Source organism: Neomonachus schauinslandi, chromosome 5 (genome assembly GCF_002201575.2).
Source record: "Neomonachus schauinslandi chromosome 5, ASM220157v2, whole genome shotgun sequence".
NCBI classification, from domain to species: domain Eukaryota; kingdom Metazoa; phylum Chordata; class Mammalia; order Carnivora; family Phocidae; genus Neomonachus; species Neomonachus schauinslandi.
Genome location: NC_058407.1, coordinates 148578693 through 148592928, shown reverse-complemented (window position 1 = coordinate 148592928; position 14236 = coordinate 148578693). Strand labels below are relative to the sequence as shown.

Here is a 14236-nt window from a genome sequence, read left to right as displayed (position 1 = left end):
AATGCTTTAAAAATGTTTAAATTTCCACTGAGACCTAAGTTCACCTTTTGTACTTTAAAAATTTCATCTCAAAATGATTCAGAATCTTTTCTCCAAGAAAACAAAAAAGCTGCAAATTTTGCTTTGTTTTATTGAATCTTGACCACTGTTCCCAAGCTACAGGTCTCATGACCTCCAATTCTTCAACTGTCATCACGACACCATGACAAGAAATGTCAGAAAGACATTGCTGTCTAATGATGAATATTTAGGCTTTAAATAAAACTGAAGAAGAAAGCACTTTGAACCTTAAAGACTGACTGTTCTCTTCTTAGAAATTGTTAAGGGAAAATTCTGCTACAAAGATAAAAATAAGTCAGAGTAAACGTTTAAGCTGATTAAAATTTTATAATGTATCAGGTGTCTACATCCATTCCTTCTGTAAAGATAATACATTTGTCAGGGACCAATCACTGTTCTCTGGTAAGTTCCTTTTTAATTAGATTTCTTTATGTGATCTAGAGGGCAGAAATTAGATATTTAAAAACAAAGCTTTTTTTGGTACTGTAGATTTTAAATCTAAAATAAATGTGTTTTTAATTTAGGATGCAGCAGAGATCTTAATTAAGATGGGAATATGCAAATAAGAAATTCAAAATGTAATTATTCTTTAAATATTGTTTCCATATTCCAATTCCCAGACAAATAAAATGGATACTAGTATGAATGAGCTGAATACAAATAAAAAACACATGCTTTGTATATTTAATAAATGGATCTTTTATGTAAATTCTAGTTTTGTTAAAATCTATCACTTAGCATTGACCACTCTGTTTATGTAATGCACAGTTAAAAGTTTAGGCATTTCATTTTTAGTACAAGTAGCTGGACATTAAATTAATCTTTTGGCACAACATCTGGTGGACATTTAGCTGGTACTTGACGACCTGATTAGTAGTGAGGATTTGCATGTGTCCCTCATTTAAAAAATCTATTATTCAAAAAAATTGTGGTAAAATATATTTAACATAAAAGTTACCATTTAAACCATTTCAAAGCGTATAATTCTATGGCATTACGCACATTCCCATTGTTCTCTGTCACTAACATCCGTCTCGAAAACTTTTTCATCTTCCCAAACTGAAACTCTCTATCCGTTAAACAACAGTTCCCCATCCTGGCCTCCCACCAGCCCCTGGCAACTACTATGTACGAGCTGACTGTATGAGTGTGACAAGTCTGGGAAGCTCATAATAGTGGAATCACACAACATTTTTCCTTTTGTGTCTGGCTTATTTCACTTAGCGTAATGTCCTCAAGGTGCATCCATGTTGTAGTGTGGGTCAGAATCTCCTTCTTTTTTAAGGCTGAATAATATTCTATCATATGGATGTACCATGTTTTGTTTAGCCATTCATTTGTCAGTGGACACAGGGCTGCTTCTACCTTCGGCTTTGTGCATAATGGTGCTCTGAACACGGCCGTACAAATACCTGCTCCAGTCCCTGCTTTTAAAGCTTGTAGGCGTGTACCCAGAAGGGGAATTTCTGATCACATGATAATTCTAGTTTTAGCTCTTTGAGAGAAGCACCATACCATTCGCTATAGTGATTGCACCATTTCACAATCCTACCAAGAGGGTAGAAGGATTCCAATTTCTTCACATCCTTACCTACGCTTGTTAATTTTGTTCTTGGTTAGTAGCCATTCTAATGGTGTGAGGTGCTATCTCACTGTGGTTTTGATTTGCATTTCTCTAGTGACTCGTGCTGTTAAGCATCTTTTCATGTGGTTACTGGCCATTTGTTTATCTTCTTTCTTGCTTGCTTAATTTTTAAGGGGGGAGGGGCAGAGGGAGAGAGAGAGAATCTTAAGCAGGCTCCACACTCAGCGTGAAGCCCAATGCAGGCCTCCATCACACGACCCTGAGATCATGACCTGAGCCAAAATCAAGAGTCAGACCCCTAACTGACTGAGCCACCCAGGCACCCCTTGTTTCCTTTTTTTTTTTTTTTAAGATTTTGTTTATTTGAGAGAGACAGAGAGGGTGAGAGAGAGGGAGAATGAGCACGAGTGAGGGGGAGGGTAGAGGGAGAGAGAAAAGCAGACTCGCTGCTGAGCAGGGAGCCTGACGTGGGGCTCGATTCCAGGAACCTGGGACCATGACGTGAGCCAAAGGCAGACGATTAACCGGCTGAGCCACCCAGGTGCCCCTGTCTTCTTTTGAGAAGTGTCTATTCTAGTCCTTTACCCATTTTTAAATCAGGTTAGTTATTTTTCTGTTGGGGGAGTTGTGTATATATTCTAGGTATTAACCCCTTATCCGATACATGATTTGCAGATATTTCCTCCCATTCCATGGGCTGCTTTTCACTCTGTTGATAGTGCCCTTTGATGCATAGAAGGTTTTCATTTTGATAAAGCCTAATTATTTTTTTCTTTTGTTGCCTTGGTGTCATATCCAAGAAATCATCACTAAATCCAGCGTCATAAAGCTTTCCCCCGTGTCTTCTTCTAAGAGTTGTATAGTTCTAGTTCTTATGTTTAGGTCTCAGTCAAAGTGACTATTAGGGGCCAGAATGTGGAAGCAAAGTAAGTATTAGAATTACCATTATTCATTTTTGGTAACTGAGTTATGGTACCTGCGTAGACTGTATAGTTGAGGAAATAATGTTATGTATGTATTTGTGAAAGAATACAAATAACAGTTGTCATGATGAGTAACAAGAGGATGACACAGGATGCTATGCTGGAAAAGGGTCTTGGGAAGAATCTCAAACTATTGGCTTAATAAGAACAAAGTCGGGCGCCTGGGTGGCTCAGTTGGTTAAGCGACTGCCTTCGGCTCAGGTCATGATCCTGGACTCCCTGGATCGAGTCCCGCATCGGGCTCCCTGCTTGGCATGGAGTCTGCTTCTCCCTCTGACCCTCCCCCCTCTCATGTGCTGTCTCTCATTCTCTCTCTCTCAAATAAATAAATAAAATCTTTAAAAAAAAAAAAAAAAGAACAAAGTCATTAGTTCAAACCCTGTGCAGGCCAGAGAGATGCTCTCTCAATGACATCTGCCCCGGGAGCACACGTGAAGTAAGTAGCTCAGTGCCAGGCCCAAAGAAGTGCTCAGCACATGTTGGTCAGCATTTTTTTATCCCTCATCTCAGTTACAGTCACTAATTCTTGATTTATTTATAAATAAACAGGAAAGGCCTATTCTGTTGAATGTACACTTTAGGCACTTTCCTTCTGGTCCAGGAGAATGGAGTCAGGAACTAGGATGGAACATGACCTCATGGTTAATGCTGGAAACCAGCTCAAAATTGAAGCATTACCAGCTACAGTGTCCTCTTGGTATATAATTATAGGAAGCAAGATTGACTGGGGTCGTCCCCACAGCAGAGACTGTGAAAATGAACACAGATTCTGTCGGGTTACACTTACAAGTAAGCGTGTGAGGGCTTAACATAAATGATTAATTAAATGGCCTAAGAAACCGCAGAGAGGAAAAACAGTCTTCGGATTAAAAGCACCAGTGAAACAGCTGCTGGTGCCCACACGTGGCTAGCTGTTCGTAATTTTCTGCAGCTTTCCATTGTTCAAGAATTGCTTAGGCATAAAATAAACTGAGCTCCAATATGTGATGTGTGTTCCATTAATGTTCTGGCAAATTCCTTTCCAGCTGTACTTTGATCAGAATTGAAAAGAAAAAAGTCCAAGGAATGGCAGTGCTGGTCTCTTACAGACCACACAGAAATACATTTTTCAAAGAAGGATTTTTTTTGGGGGGGGGGTAAAATGTATGTTTTGAAGAAAGGACATAGTAGTGTATTATACTGTCCACAGTGTGAAATCATTAGCATTTTAGCACTGGGACTGAAAGAGAAGAGCCTGGAAAATATGTTCTTTACCTAGATATTATGTGTTAATTTTTTTTTTTTTTTTGGGGGGGTAGGGAATATATCTTTTATTTAAATACTTTCCTATAGGACTCAATCCTCTGGTATTTATCTGTGTGTTCTGAAAAAGAATTCAGGAGCCAATATGTCACAACACATTTTGGAAATAAAGCAAGCCAGAAAGGTATCTTGAGCCTAATTTTCTCTTAATTATCTGTAAATATAACTTATTTTCTATTTATTTTTTAAAGATTTTACTTATTTGTCAGAGACAGAGGGAGAGAGAGTGTGCACACGAGCAGGGGGAAGGGCAGAGGCAGAGGGAGAAGCAGGCTCCCAGATGAGGGACTTGATCCCAGGACCAGATCATGACCTGAGCCCAAGGCAGACACTTAACCGACTGAGCCACCCAGGTGTCCCTGTAAAAATAACTTTTAAAGAACCAAAAAGAAATTCCCTGCACTGGCCTTGAACTTTCTATTAGGCCAAATATTAAAAAAAAAAACCAAAACTGAACAGGGAAATTAGAAAAATGTGTTTAAGCCCTGGAATTAAATGTGCAGCATGAAATGATGACTAATTAGCATATGAAAAACCTTGGTTCAGGCAAACAAGAAGCAAAGGGAAATTTATGACAGAGTTACTCCAAGTGTGATCTGTGGACCTCTATTAGCTGCCTGCAGTGGAAATTTGATGCTACCCCACTACTTTTTTTTTTTTTTTAAAGTAATCTCTGCACCCAGCTTGGGGCTCAAACTCACAACCCCCGAGATCAAGAGTCACATGCTCTATGGCTGAGCCAGCCAGGCACCTTGCTACCCCACCATCTCATTGTACTCTGCACGAAGATTAGCCCAAAATACGTTGGAAATTAAACACACTACATAAAACACAAACACATACTAGTCTTTCGCTACAGGCAATTTGAGGACCACTGGTCCACAGTAACTAAATTCACCATTATACTCTTACAGTGAATTTCATTTTAAAGATTGAAAATTAAGAATCTCAAAGAATACCCCAAATATAAGACGTTTATGTTGTTCTTTTGTTATCTTGTCTTTATGTGGGCTATTTCAATAACAGTAAGGAGAGGACTTTTGGGGGGAGGTGTCCAATGATAGTACTAAAGCAGGAAAAAAGAAATTGCAGAGATAATCTCCTAGGGTTTTTCATTCATTAAAGCAATAAGCACTTGCTGTATGCTGGACCCTGCGTGTTCAGGATGAGGTCATTGAGATAAAATGAGGGGACATCCCGGCCCTTTGGAAACTTGATGTCTGATGAAAAGCAGTGTTCTCAGCCATTTTCCTGTACTTGAACTACAAATGTGAAAGTAATTATATTTAGGGAAATAAATACATTTTATATATACGAAGTGAGATGCCTGGACAAATTCACTAAACAAACACTAGATAACAGTGAAAATAATTAAAGTACAAAATGTGCCCAAACTCTATCACTCCTAGATGACACCAAAATCCCTAAGACTTTACAGCCATCACAAAATTTGCCTGTGCAGTTGATTACAAGACCAAAACCAAAAACCTACAACTTACCTATAATCCTCCTCAAGGATCCTCTTTCTTCTACATCAATACAGCAAGCACAGTTAATGGGGAGGTGCTTCTTTAATTGCACGAATAAAAGCGTAATCATGAGCATCTCTGTCAGATTCCTTACTTAAAAATACTAACACACTTAGTACAAGGGAATTTTATGAAGGACACACAATTTAAGAAGGTCTCAAGGTATATGGGGCAGACATTACGCCCCAGGTAAAGTGGAGGCAAGCCAGCTTAGCTAGGTTCTGGGTTCTTTTCCTTGACTGTGTGAGTGGGCAGCGTACCACCCTCCGAAGTGGGTCTTTTGCCATAGGCCTTGCTGACCCGACAGACAGAAAGCAGACTGTCCGTGGTCTGCACGTGGTAGGCGGAACCTGGGCTCTAGCAACAGCACTGTTATAAAAACCGGCGTTTCAGTTCCGGAATGACCCAGGGCTTAGTGTGCCTTGCACTCTGGCAATACACAGACCACATTTATCCTTCAAGAAACACTGCTATTCCTTTTTTCCTTCAAGGACTTTGGGAATGTCAGCCCACTGGGTGGGACTCCGTCTGGTTAAAGCTTCTCACTTGCAAACTTAGCTGGAGACCAAGTTTCAAGAGCAAAGTAAAAAACCTAATACAAGCGATGCAGGGAGAGGGAAAATGCCAGTCTCCTACCACACAAGGGGAACCGCCATGACACCATTACCAGGTAGATGGCGGACGTGACAAAAATCCCGTGTAACTGAAAGCTGAGGCCACGCTAAGAGCTGTCTGGTATCCTGACCTATTCAGAGAACCAACAACCGAAATGGCTAAGTAGAACTGCTTTTTGATGCTATTTACTTGCATACTTGACATTCTTTTTAGCCCTATTTTTAAAGCTCAAAACCAGGGTGCAGCAGGTATGTGAGAATACAGTTAGGGCTGGTCTCCCGTGCTCTCCCTTTCCGCCGGCTTCGACCTCAGCCCATGGGCAGGTCGCTGACCCCACCTTCTTCCAGACTGGGTTCCAGCCGAGCCAAGTGGCCAGTCACTCTTGCCCTGAAACTCTGACGGGAGAATATGAACTTAGGTACCCACACAACCTCTGATGAATCCCAGCTGGAGAGGCTCTACTCTCAAGTGGAAGAACACAAACACGGCCGCTTCTACAAGCCTGGCACCCGTCAGTGCTTGTGGTGCTGAACTGTGACACACTTTTTCCACACCAAGGGCCTGTGGGACATGCTGGACACACACACACACACACACACACTCTCTCTCTCTCTCTCTGAAGTAGCTCTTGTCCTCCAAAAGTCAAAGTCTCTATCCTGATGGGCTCACATCTTATTTAGTTGGAGGCACAGATACAATAAGCAAATAATGGATTTCAGATCATGGTGGTAATAACGGCAATGACGAAATGGTGCTGAGAGAGAGACCTAGTCCTTACCTAACAGATATATTCACGAATGAGAAGAAATGCTGCAAGAAAATATGCAAACATTTTGAATCCCCAAATTTCTGTACCTCTCTGAACCCAGGCCTTGTCTGGTGTAAGGGTTAAGCCAGGTAATTGCTAAAGTCCTTCTAACTCAAAAATTCTATGATGCTTGGCTTTAACAAGAACATTTTCTACTGAACCTAACCAATTCCATTAAGTAGATCAATAACTGTGACTTTAAGATAACTAAATAGTTATTAAAATTTCAGTAAGGCAAAAACATTATAAGGAGATGAAAAACTAACTAGCATAAGAGTTCTTATATAACCAAAAGAAAGAGGAACATCCATTGAAAAATAAGAAATGGGAATTTCCAATGCAATTATCAAAAAATATTTGTTAGATTCCTTTGCATGCACTAGATTTTCAGTTCCCAACACAATCTGACACATAACAGGTGCTCAATAAATATTGTTGAACAAATGAATTCAATCTAACCAAAATCAAGGAGTCAATTAAAACTTTCAAATCTCCAGTGTGCAAGGTTTAAAGTAATGATATTACCTGTTTGTGGGAAAGACATAGTGACAGTGGGGACCTGTATTACCTCCCTGGAAGGCAGTTCAAGTGCCTACCTTTTACCTAACAAAAGGTCCAAATCCATTTCAAAATCTGGCTATTATCCAAAGAAATAATCAGACAAGTGCACAACAATGTATGTATAGAAACGATGTGTGCAGCAAGTACGTAAGAATAAAACAGGGGCTCTTGGGGCGCCTGGGGGCTCAGTCGGTGGGAAGCGTCTGCCTTCGGCTCAGGTCATGATCCCAGGGTCCTGGGATCGAGCCCCGCATCGGGCTCCCTGCTCAGCGTAAGCCTGTTCTCCCTCTCCCATTCCCACTGCTTGTGTTCCCTCTCTTGCTGTTTCTCTCTAATAAATAAATTAAAAAAAAAAATAAATAAAACAGGGGCTCTTACTGTGTTCATAAGAGTGAAAAATAGAGACAAGTCTGGACAACCCACAATACGAAATTGGTTAAAAGATGAACTTAGCGGGGCGCCTGGGTGGCTCAGTTGGTTAAGCGGCTGCCTTCGGCTCAGATCATGATCCTGGGGTCCTGGGATCGAGCCCCACATCGGGCTCCCTGCTCCGCAGGAAGCCTGCTTTCCCCTCTCCCTCTGCCTGCCTCTCTGCCTACTTGTTCTCTATCTCTCTGTCAAATAAATAAATAAAATCTTAAAAAAAAAAAAAAAGAACTTAGCTACCCTATTAAAAATGAGATTAATGTAATTTATTGACAAGGAACACTATAAGGATTATGATTAAGGTATAAAAGTGATTTAGACATAAGAGCTCCTGCATGACCCAGCAGTTCCATTCCTAGGTAAATACCCAAGAGAACTGAAAATGCACGTCCACATAAAAACTTGTCCACACACATTCAAAGCACCATTATTCATAATGGCCACATGTCTAGGGGCTATAGCTCAGGAGTAGAACATGTGACTACATAATAGCCACATGCCCCAATCAAATGTCCATGGAGTGATGAACAGACACACAAAATATGGTATATCAATGGACTATTTTTCAGCCATAACAAATGATGTACTAATACAGGCTGTAACATGGATGAACCTTAAAAACATACCAAATAAGAGAAGCCAGTCACTAAAGATCACATATTGTATGATTCCATTTATATAAAATGTCCAGAAGAGGCACATCCAGACACAGAAGTAGACTGATGGTGGCCTAGGGCTGGTGGAGGGGATAATGGGGAATGACTGCTAATGGGTATGGGCTTCTTTTCTGGGATGATGAAAATGTTCTGGAATCAGGTAGTGTTGATAGTTGCACAGCTCTGTGAATATGTTAATAACCACTGAATTAGACATTTTAAAAGGGTGAATTTTCCCAGTACCATTTTTTATAGAAATAGAAAAATCCATCCTAACATTCATATGGAATCTCAAGGGACCCCCAAGTAGCCAAAACCATTCTTGAAAAAGAACAAAGTTGGAGGTCTCACACTTCCTGACTTCAAGACAAACATATAAGCCAATGCAACAGAATTCAGAGTCCTTAAATTATTATGTATGTGGTCAAATGATCTTCAACAGAAGTGCCCAGGGGAAAGGACAGTCTTTTCAATAAATGATGCTGGGAAAATTGGATATTCACATGCAAAAGAATGAAGATGGATCCTTATCGTACACCATATACAAAAATTAAAATGGGTTAAAAATGTAAGATTCAAGCCTATAAAAATCCTAGAAAAAAACAGAGAGAAGAAGCTTCATAACACTGCACTGGGCCATAATTTCTTAGTAGAATACCTAAAGCACAGGTAACAAACCCCAAAATAGACAAATAGCACTATATCAAACTTAAAAACTTCTGTGCCTCAAAGGACACTATTAGTAGAGGAAAAAGGCAACACAAAGAATGGGAGAAAATGTTTGCTCATCATATATCTGAAAAGGGGTTAATATCCAGAATATACAAAAAACTTCTACAATTTAACAGCAGAAAAACAAATAATCTTATTAACGATGGGCAAAGGACTCAAACTGATATATCTCCAAAGATGATACACAAATGGCCAACAAACATACGAAAAGATGCTTAACAGCACTAATCATTAGAGAAAGGCAAATCAAAACCACAATAAGATATCACTTCATACCAATTAATAAGTGTTGGTGAGGATGTGGTGAAACTGAAACCCTTGCATGCCGCTGGTGGGAGTGTGAAATGGTACAGCCACTATGGAAATGGTATGGCGGTTCCTTAATAAATTTAAGATAGAATTCCCATATGATCCATCAATCCCACTTCTGGGTATATGCTCCAAAGAATTGAAAGCAGGGTCTCGAAGAGGTATTTCCAAACCAAGGTACCTAGCACCATTATTCACAATAGCCAAGACAGGGAAGCAGCCCAATGTCCACTGACGGACGGGTAAACAAAATACGGTATATCCAAATAATGGGATATTATTCAGCCTTAAAAATGAAGGCGATCCTGTCACAGCCCACAACATGAACAAACCTTGAAGATTTTATGTTAAGTGACAGAAGCCAGTCACAGAAAGGCAAATATTGTATGATTCCACTTATATGAGACATCTGAAGGAGTCAAATTCCTATGTATGTATGTATATATGTATTTATTTAAATTCCGGTATAGTTAACATGCAATGTTATATTAGTTTCAGGGGGACAATACAGTGATTCAGCAATTCTATACTTGACTCAGTGCTCTTCGTGATAAGTGTACTCTTTAATCCCCATCACCTACTTCACACATCCCCCCACCCTAAAGTAGTCAAATTCTTAGAATTGGAAATGGAATTGTGATTGTCAGGGCCCGGAGAAAGGGGCTGAGGGCTGCTGTTTAAAGGGTACAGTTTCAGTTTTGCAAGACAAAAAGGTTCTGGAGATCTGCTGCACAACAATGAGAGTGTACTTAACAAGACTGAGTCGCACATTTTAAACCGGTTAAGACGGCAGAAAAAAGAAGGAGGGGGAGGGTCTATTTTATAGTATGTGAATTACATCCCCAACAAAAGTTATGAGAAAAATTTTTAAAAAGCAAACTACACAACCATTTGTAAAATAAAAATGTGGATACAGAACAGAAATAAAATCTAAGAATCTACTGAAAAATGTTAACAGTGTTTGTATCACAGGTGAAAAAAAAATCTCTATTTTCCCACACTTTTAAATTTTCTTCTGGAAGAAGAAGAAACGTAGTTACCTTGATATATAAAAAACAAGGCACTCTCTGTTTAGGGGGAGAAATGAGGAAGGTGATACCTGGGCTGGAGTGTTTGTAGTCACAGGAGACGGAGATTCGCTAACTTTTGGCTCACTTGGGGACGCGGCTGACCCCTGTGACTCCTGGCTGGCTGGCTGGTCTGGAGACAAGGCATCACTGCTGTCTTCGTCAAATGAGAAATCGCCCTGAGTCTGAGGATAGTCCTCCTTCCCAACGCCTAAAGAAAGAAATGATTTTCAACTTATCTTGGCCTTGGAATACCAAGCTTAAAATGATAAAGAAGGAGAAACATTGTTTATTACAAGAATGTAAGAAGCTGGCTTAAAAAAAAAAAAAAATGAACATAATGTACTTCCCAGAGGAAGAACACACCACTACCTATGATGAATACTTGGGGAAAAAGTCAGACCTGAATCAGATCAAGCCTTTGGATCCAACTACTGGTTTCAGGAAGTACAGAAGGCAAGAAAAATTTTCAGTGACACTGGGAATGCTAATGCATTCAGTAAGATCCAGTATGTGGACAGGCTAGAGAACATAATAAGGCCTGCTCCCCAACAGATACACAGTAAGAAAAGAGGAGGAAGAAGATCCACACAGGAGATTCAGACGTAAGAGAGACATCAGCCAAAGACAAGGTGTGTAGATCTTGTGTGGATCCTGATTTGGATACAACTGTTAAAAAACATAAAGAGGCGTGGGAGAAAATGGGGCCACAACTCGGTATCTGCTGATGAGTCCTACTTCTTGGAGTGGCCCAGTGATACTGACACCTTACCTTTTGGGCTCCTATTTCTTTGGGACTGAATGGAATCATCAGTGAATGTACTACTTAGGATCACTGACTACAAACTGCCTAAGATTTAAACTCATACTAATACAAAATACGAAGTCCCCAGAGTAATGGAAACTATAATAGTTTTTATAGTAGGATATTAACTTTTCAAAATTGCTTGCTGAATAAGTGGTATTATTCCAGATTTTTTTTTCCTGCTAAAACTTTTGCCAGAAAAAAAAGCCTGTCGGGGGGGGGGTGGGGGGCGCGGGGAGGTGGAACCATTAGTAACTAAGTGTGAGAAGATCAGGATAAAATGGACAGATATTACCCTTCTTAATAAATACATCTGTACTCATGTGCTGTTTACTTTGCTGAACTCATACTGAACAAGCAATTTATCTTTCCTAGAAGTAAACAGAATTAAATAACGAAGTCTGTAAAAATCTTAACACAAGAGGAATTAAATGGTGTAATGCAATAAAGTTAATTTAGAAAACATCATAATGAAATTGGAACCTAAGGACATCAACCTCAGATGTGACAAGAGGAATCTCTGTGTTAACTGGTAAGAGATGCTAGTCTCAGCAAGCATAAAGAAATAACAATAATATTGGGAACTGGTGCAAGTGTTAATCAATTTCTACTTCACGCAGAAAACAACACTCATAATTGGTGCTGGCTTTTTAGGTTAAATTTGTTTTAAATTTCCAAGTTCCTCTTTCTCCCAGAAAATAGTAAATTTTTGGCGTCTTGCCTATAATTGCTTCCTTAACACTGGAGTCTACGGGAAGGATGTTTTTCTCTACCAGCTCCATAGGACCAGGTCTTTGAGCAATCTTTTCATTCAGATCATCAGCTAGTCGAGCTCTTTTCAGCTTCATCTGAGTGGCCTGCAAGGACGGCTCTGCAAATGTCTCTAAAAGAGGAAACACAGTTTTAACCATTACTTGAATTACCCTATTCCATAATGTTATTTCAGGTCAACTGAATTTAATTTAAACTGGCTTAAACATATTTTTATTTATGTGTTCTCAATGTATTTATGGAAAGAGAAAATGACCGTTTAAGAATGCTCTAGTATACATTTATATATTTTTAATCCTGGGCACTTTATATTGTCTATACAATGCTCTCAGACTCAAATTAACATGAACTGAAGCCAAAAACTGGGGTACTGCTATCGTTCATTTATGGCAGGAGGGTTACACTGACATTTATTAGGTATTGGAGATATGGAGGATGGACAAGAGAGATGTGGTCCATGGCTCAAGAAGTATACAGTTTTAGATTTGGCTGCCTTGGAAAGTCAATTCCTAGAAACAGGGCCACTGATCTTACTTAGGTTATAAGCTTCTCTGCAGGAGTCAATGGGAAGAGCTACAGGTCATATTCTTAGATTGGTCCCTGTGTGTCTCAGAGTCGGTCGTAATTAAGAATCTGGGTTTAGTTCTGAATATATAACTTTGAAACATTCAATTACTGGGTAACTAATGATCATAAAGAAGCCTCAACTCATCTACTTACAAATGGATGAAATTGTACAACAAATGTGAAAGTAATGTAAATATCGTAACTCATTCATTTGGGTAATTCTGTCAATGACTTGCATTTCTGGTACCTCTCATTAACATTTTATTATTTTGTTCTCAATAATGTTTATAACTGATAAAAAATGGTGAGGTGTTAACCCAAAATTCTGAGTTGACCGTTACTTGCCTCTTAAATTATATAGTAGAAGAATGAAATTCCCCATAAGTAATCTCAGGATCACTGATGTTCTTTTTTTGGCAGGTAAAATGTCCTGGCTGAAGCCCAAAGCTCGCCAAAAGCCCATAGCCCATAAACTACTGTCCAGCACATCTGAACACTTTTCGTTCCACAAGTCGAGTTATATGCTTACCGAAAGTCAACCTTGATTGTCCACAAAACAGTTCTTATCAGTTCATATCTGATGTCAATACATAACTGAACTAAATGTTATAGGAAAATGATAAACTTCAAAAATGAAATTATTTCTTGGGAACCTAATTTAAATGCTTTGGGAGGACTTGATAAAGGTGAGTCATTAAAAAACAAATCGCTGTCAAATTAGGGCAATTAACAACTAAAATATTTGGGGAAAATGGTAAAATCTAGGATTTTCAACTCAGATTGCTTTTCAAGGGTCTTTATGTTGTTTTTCCACCCTAAATGGAAATTGTAGATGATGTACGACAGCTGTGGTTTATGCAAGAAAGATGATGATCATGCAGATCACTCTCAGGTGGATGTTTAAATGCTTTGTTAAGATCTAGGTAGGACAGTCTTTCTCCTCTCTCACACCAACACATCCAAGTAATATCAGGAATACGTCTGGAATGAAAATATCCCAAAAGCAAATAAGAGAGGCTGGCATTTTGTTATGTTTCTGATCTTGGTCTTATCATCTCCTCATCTCTCTGGCGCTGAGGCTGAATTTTAGCTGAACTTCAGAAAAATAATTTAGACTTTTGCCTGCCAAACATCCAATTCAATCAAAATTGGGATAATCTTAAAAATAAGTTGGGGGGTGGTTTGACGTTATTTTTTAAATTACAAATGACATATTCTTTCTTACTTCAAAAATCCCAACTTGAGAACAGATGTCCTAAAAACATCACTTATGGTTCATTCATATACATAGTTAGGTTTTTAAATGTTGGGTTATCTTTATTTTAAAAAAACAAATATGATTCCTTTTGATATCAAGTTAAATGTATTTGCCCTGGTTTTAATGATATTAATAAAGCCTGTTACAGTTAGAAGGCAAGTTGAAACAGATAGCATTTTCCCTTCAAAAATGTCCTTTCTAG

At 39.1% G+C, this 14236-nt stretch overlaps 1 protein-coding gene across 2 annotated transcripts in view; it reads right to left on the bottom strand.

Moving 5' to 3' along the window:
- The window catches only part of MRTFB (myocardin related transcription factor B), a 190217-nt gene that overhangs the window by 38783 nt on the left and 137198 nt on the right, over positions 1–14236 (bottom strand). For both annotated transcript variants that reach the window (XM_021698346.1, XM_044915621.1), the window contains 2 exons: positions 12160–12321; positions 10666–10844 (listed from right to left, as the gene is read on the bottom strand). In XM_021698346.1, coding sequence (XP_021554021.1) covers positions 10666–10844; positions 12160–12321 — 341 coding nt within the window. The remainder of the gene's footprint in view (positions 1–10665; positions 10845–12159; positions 12322–14236) is intronic.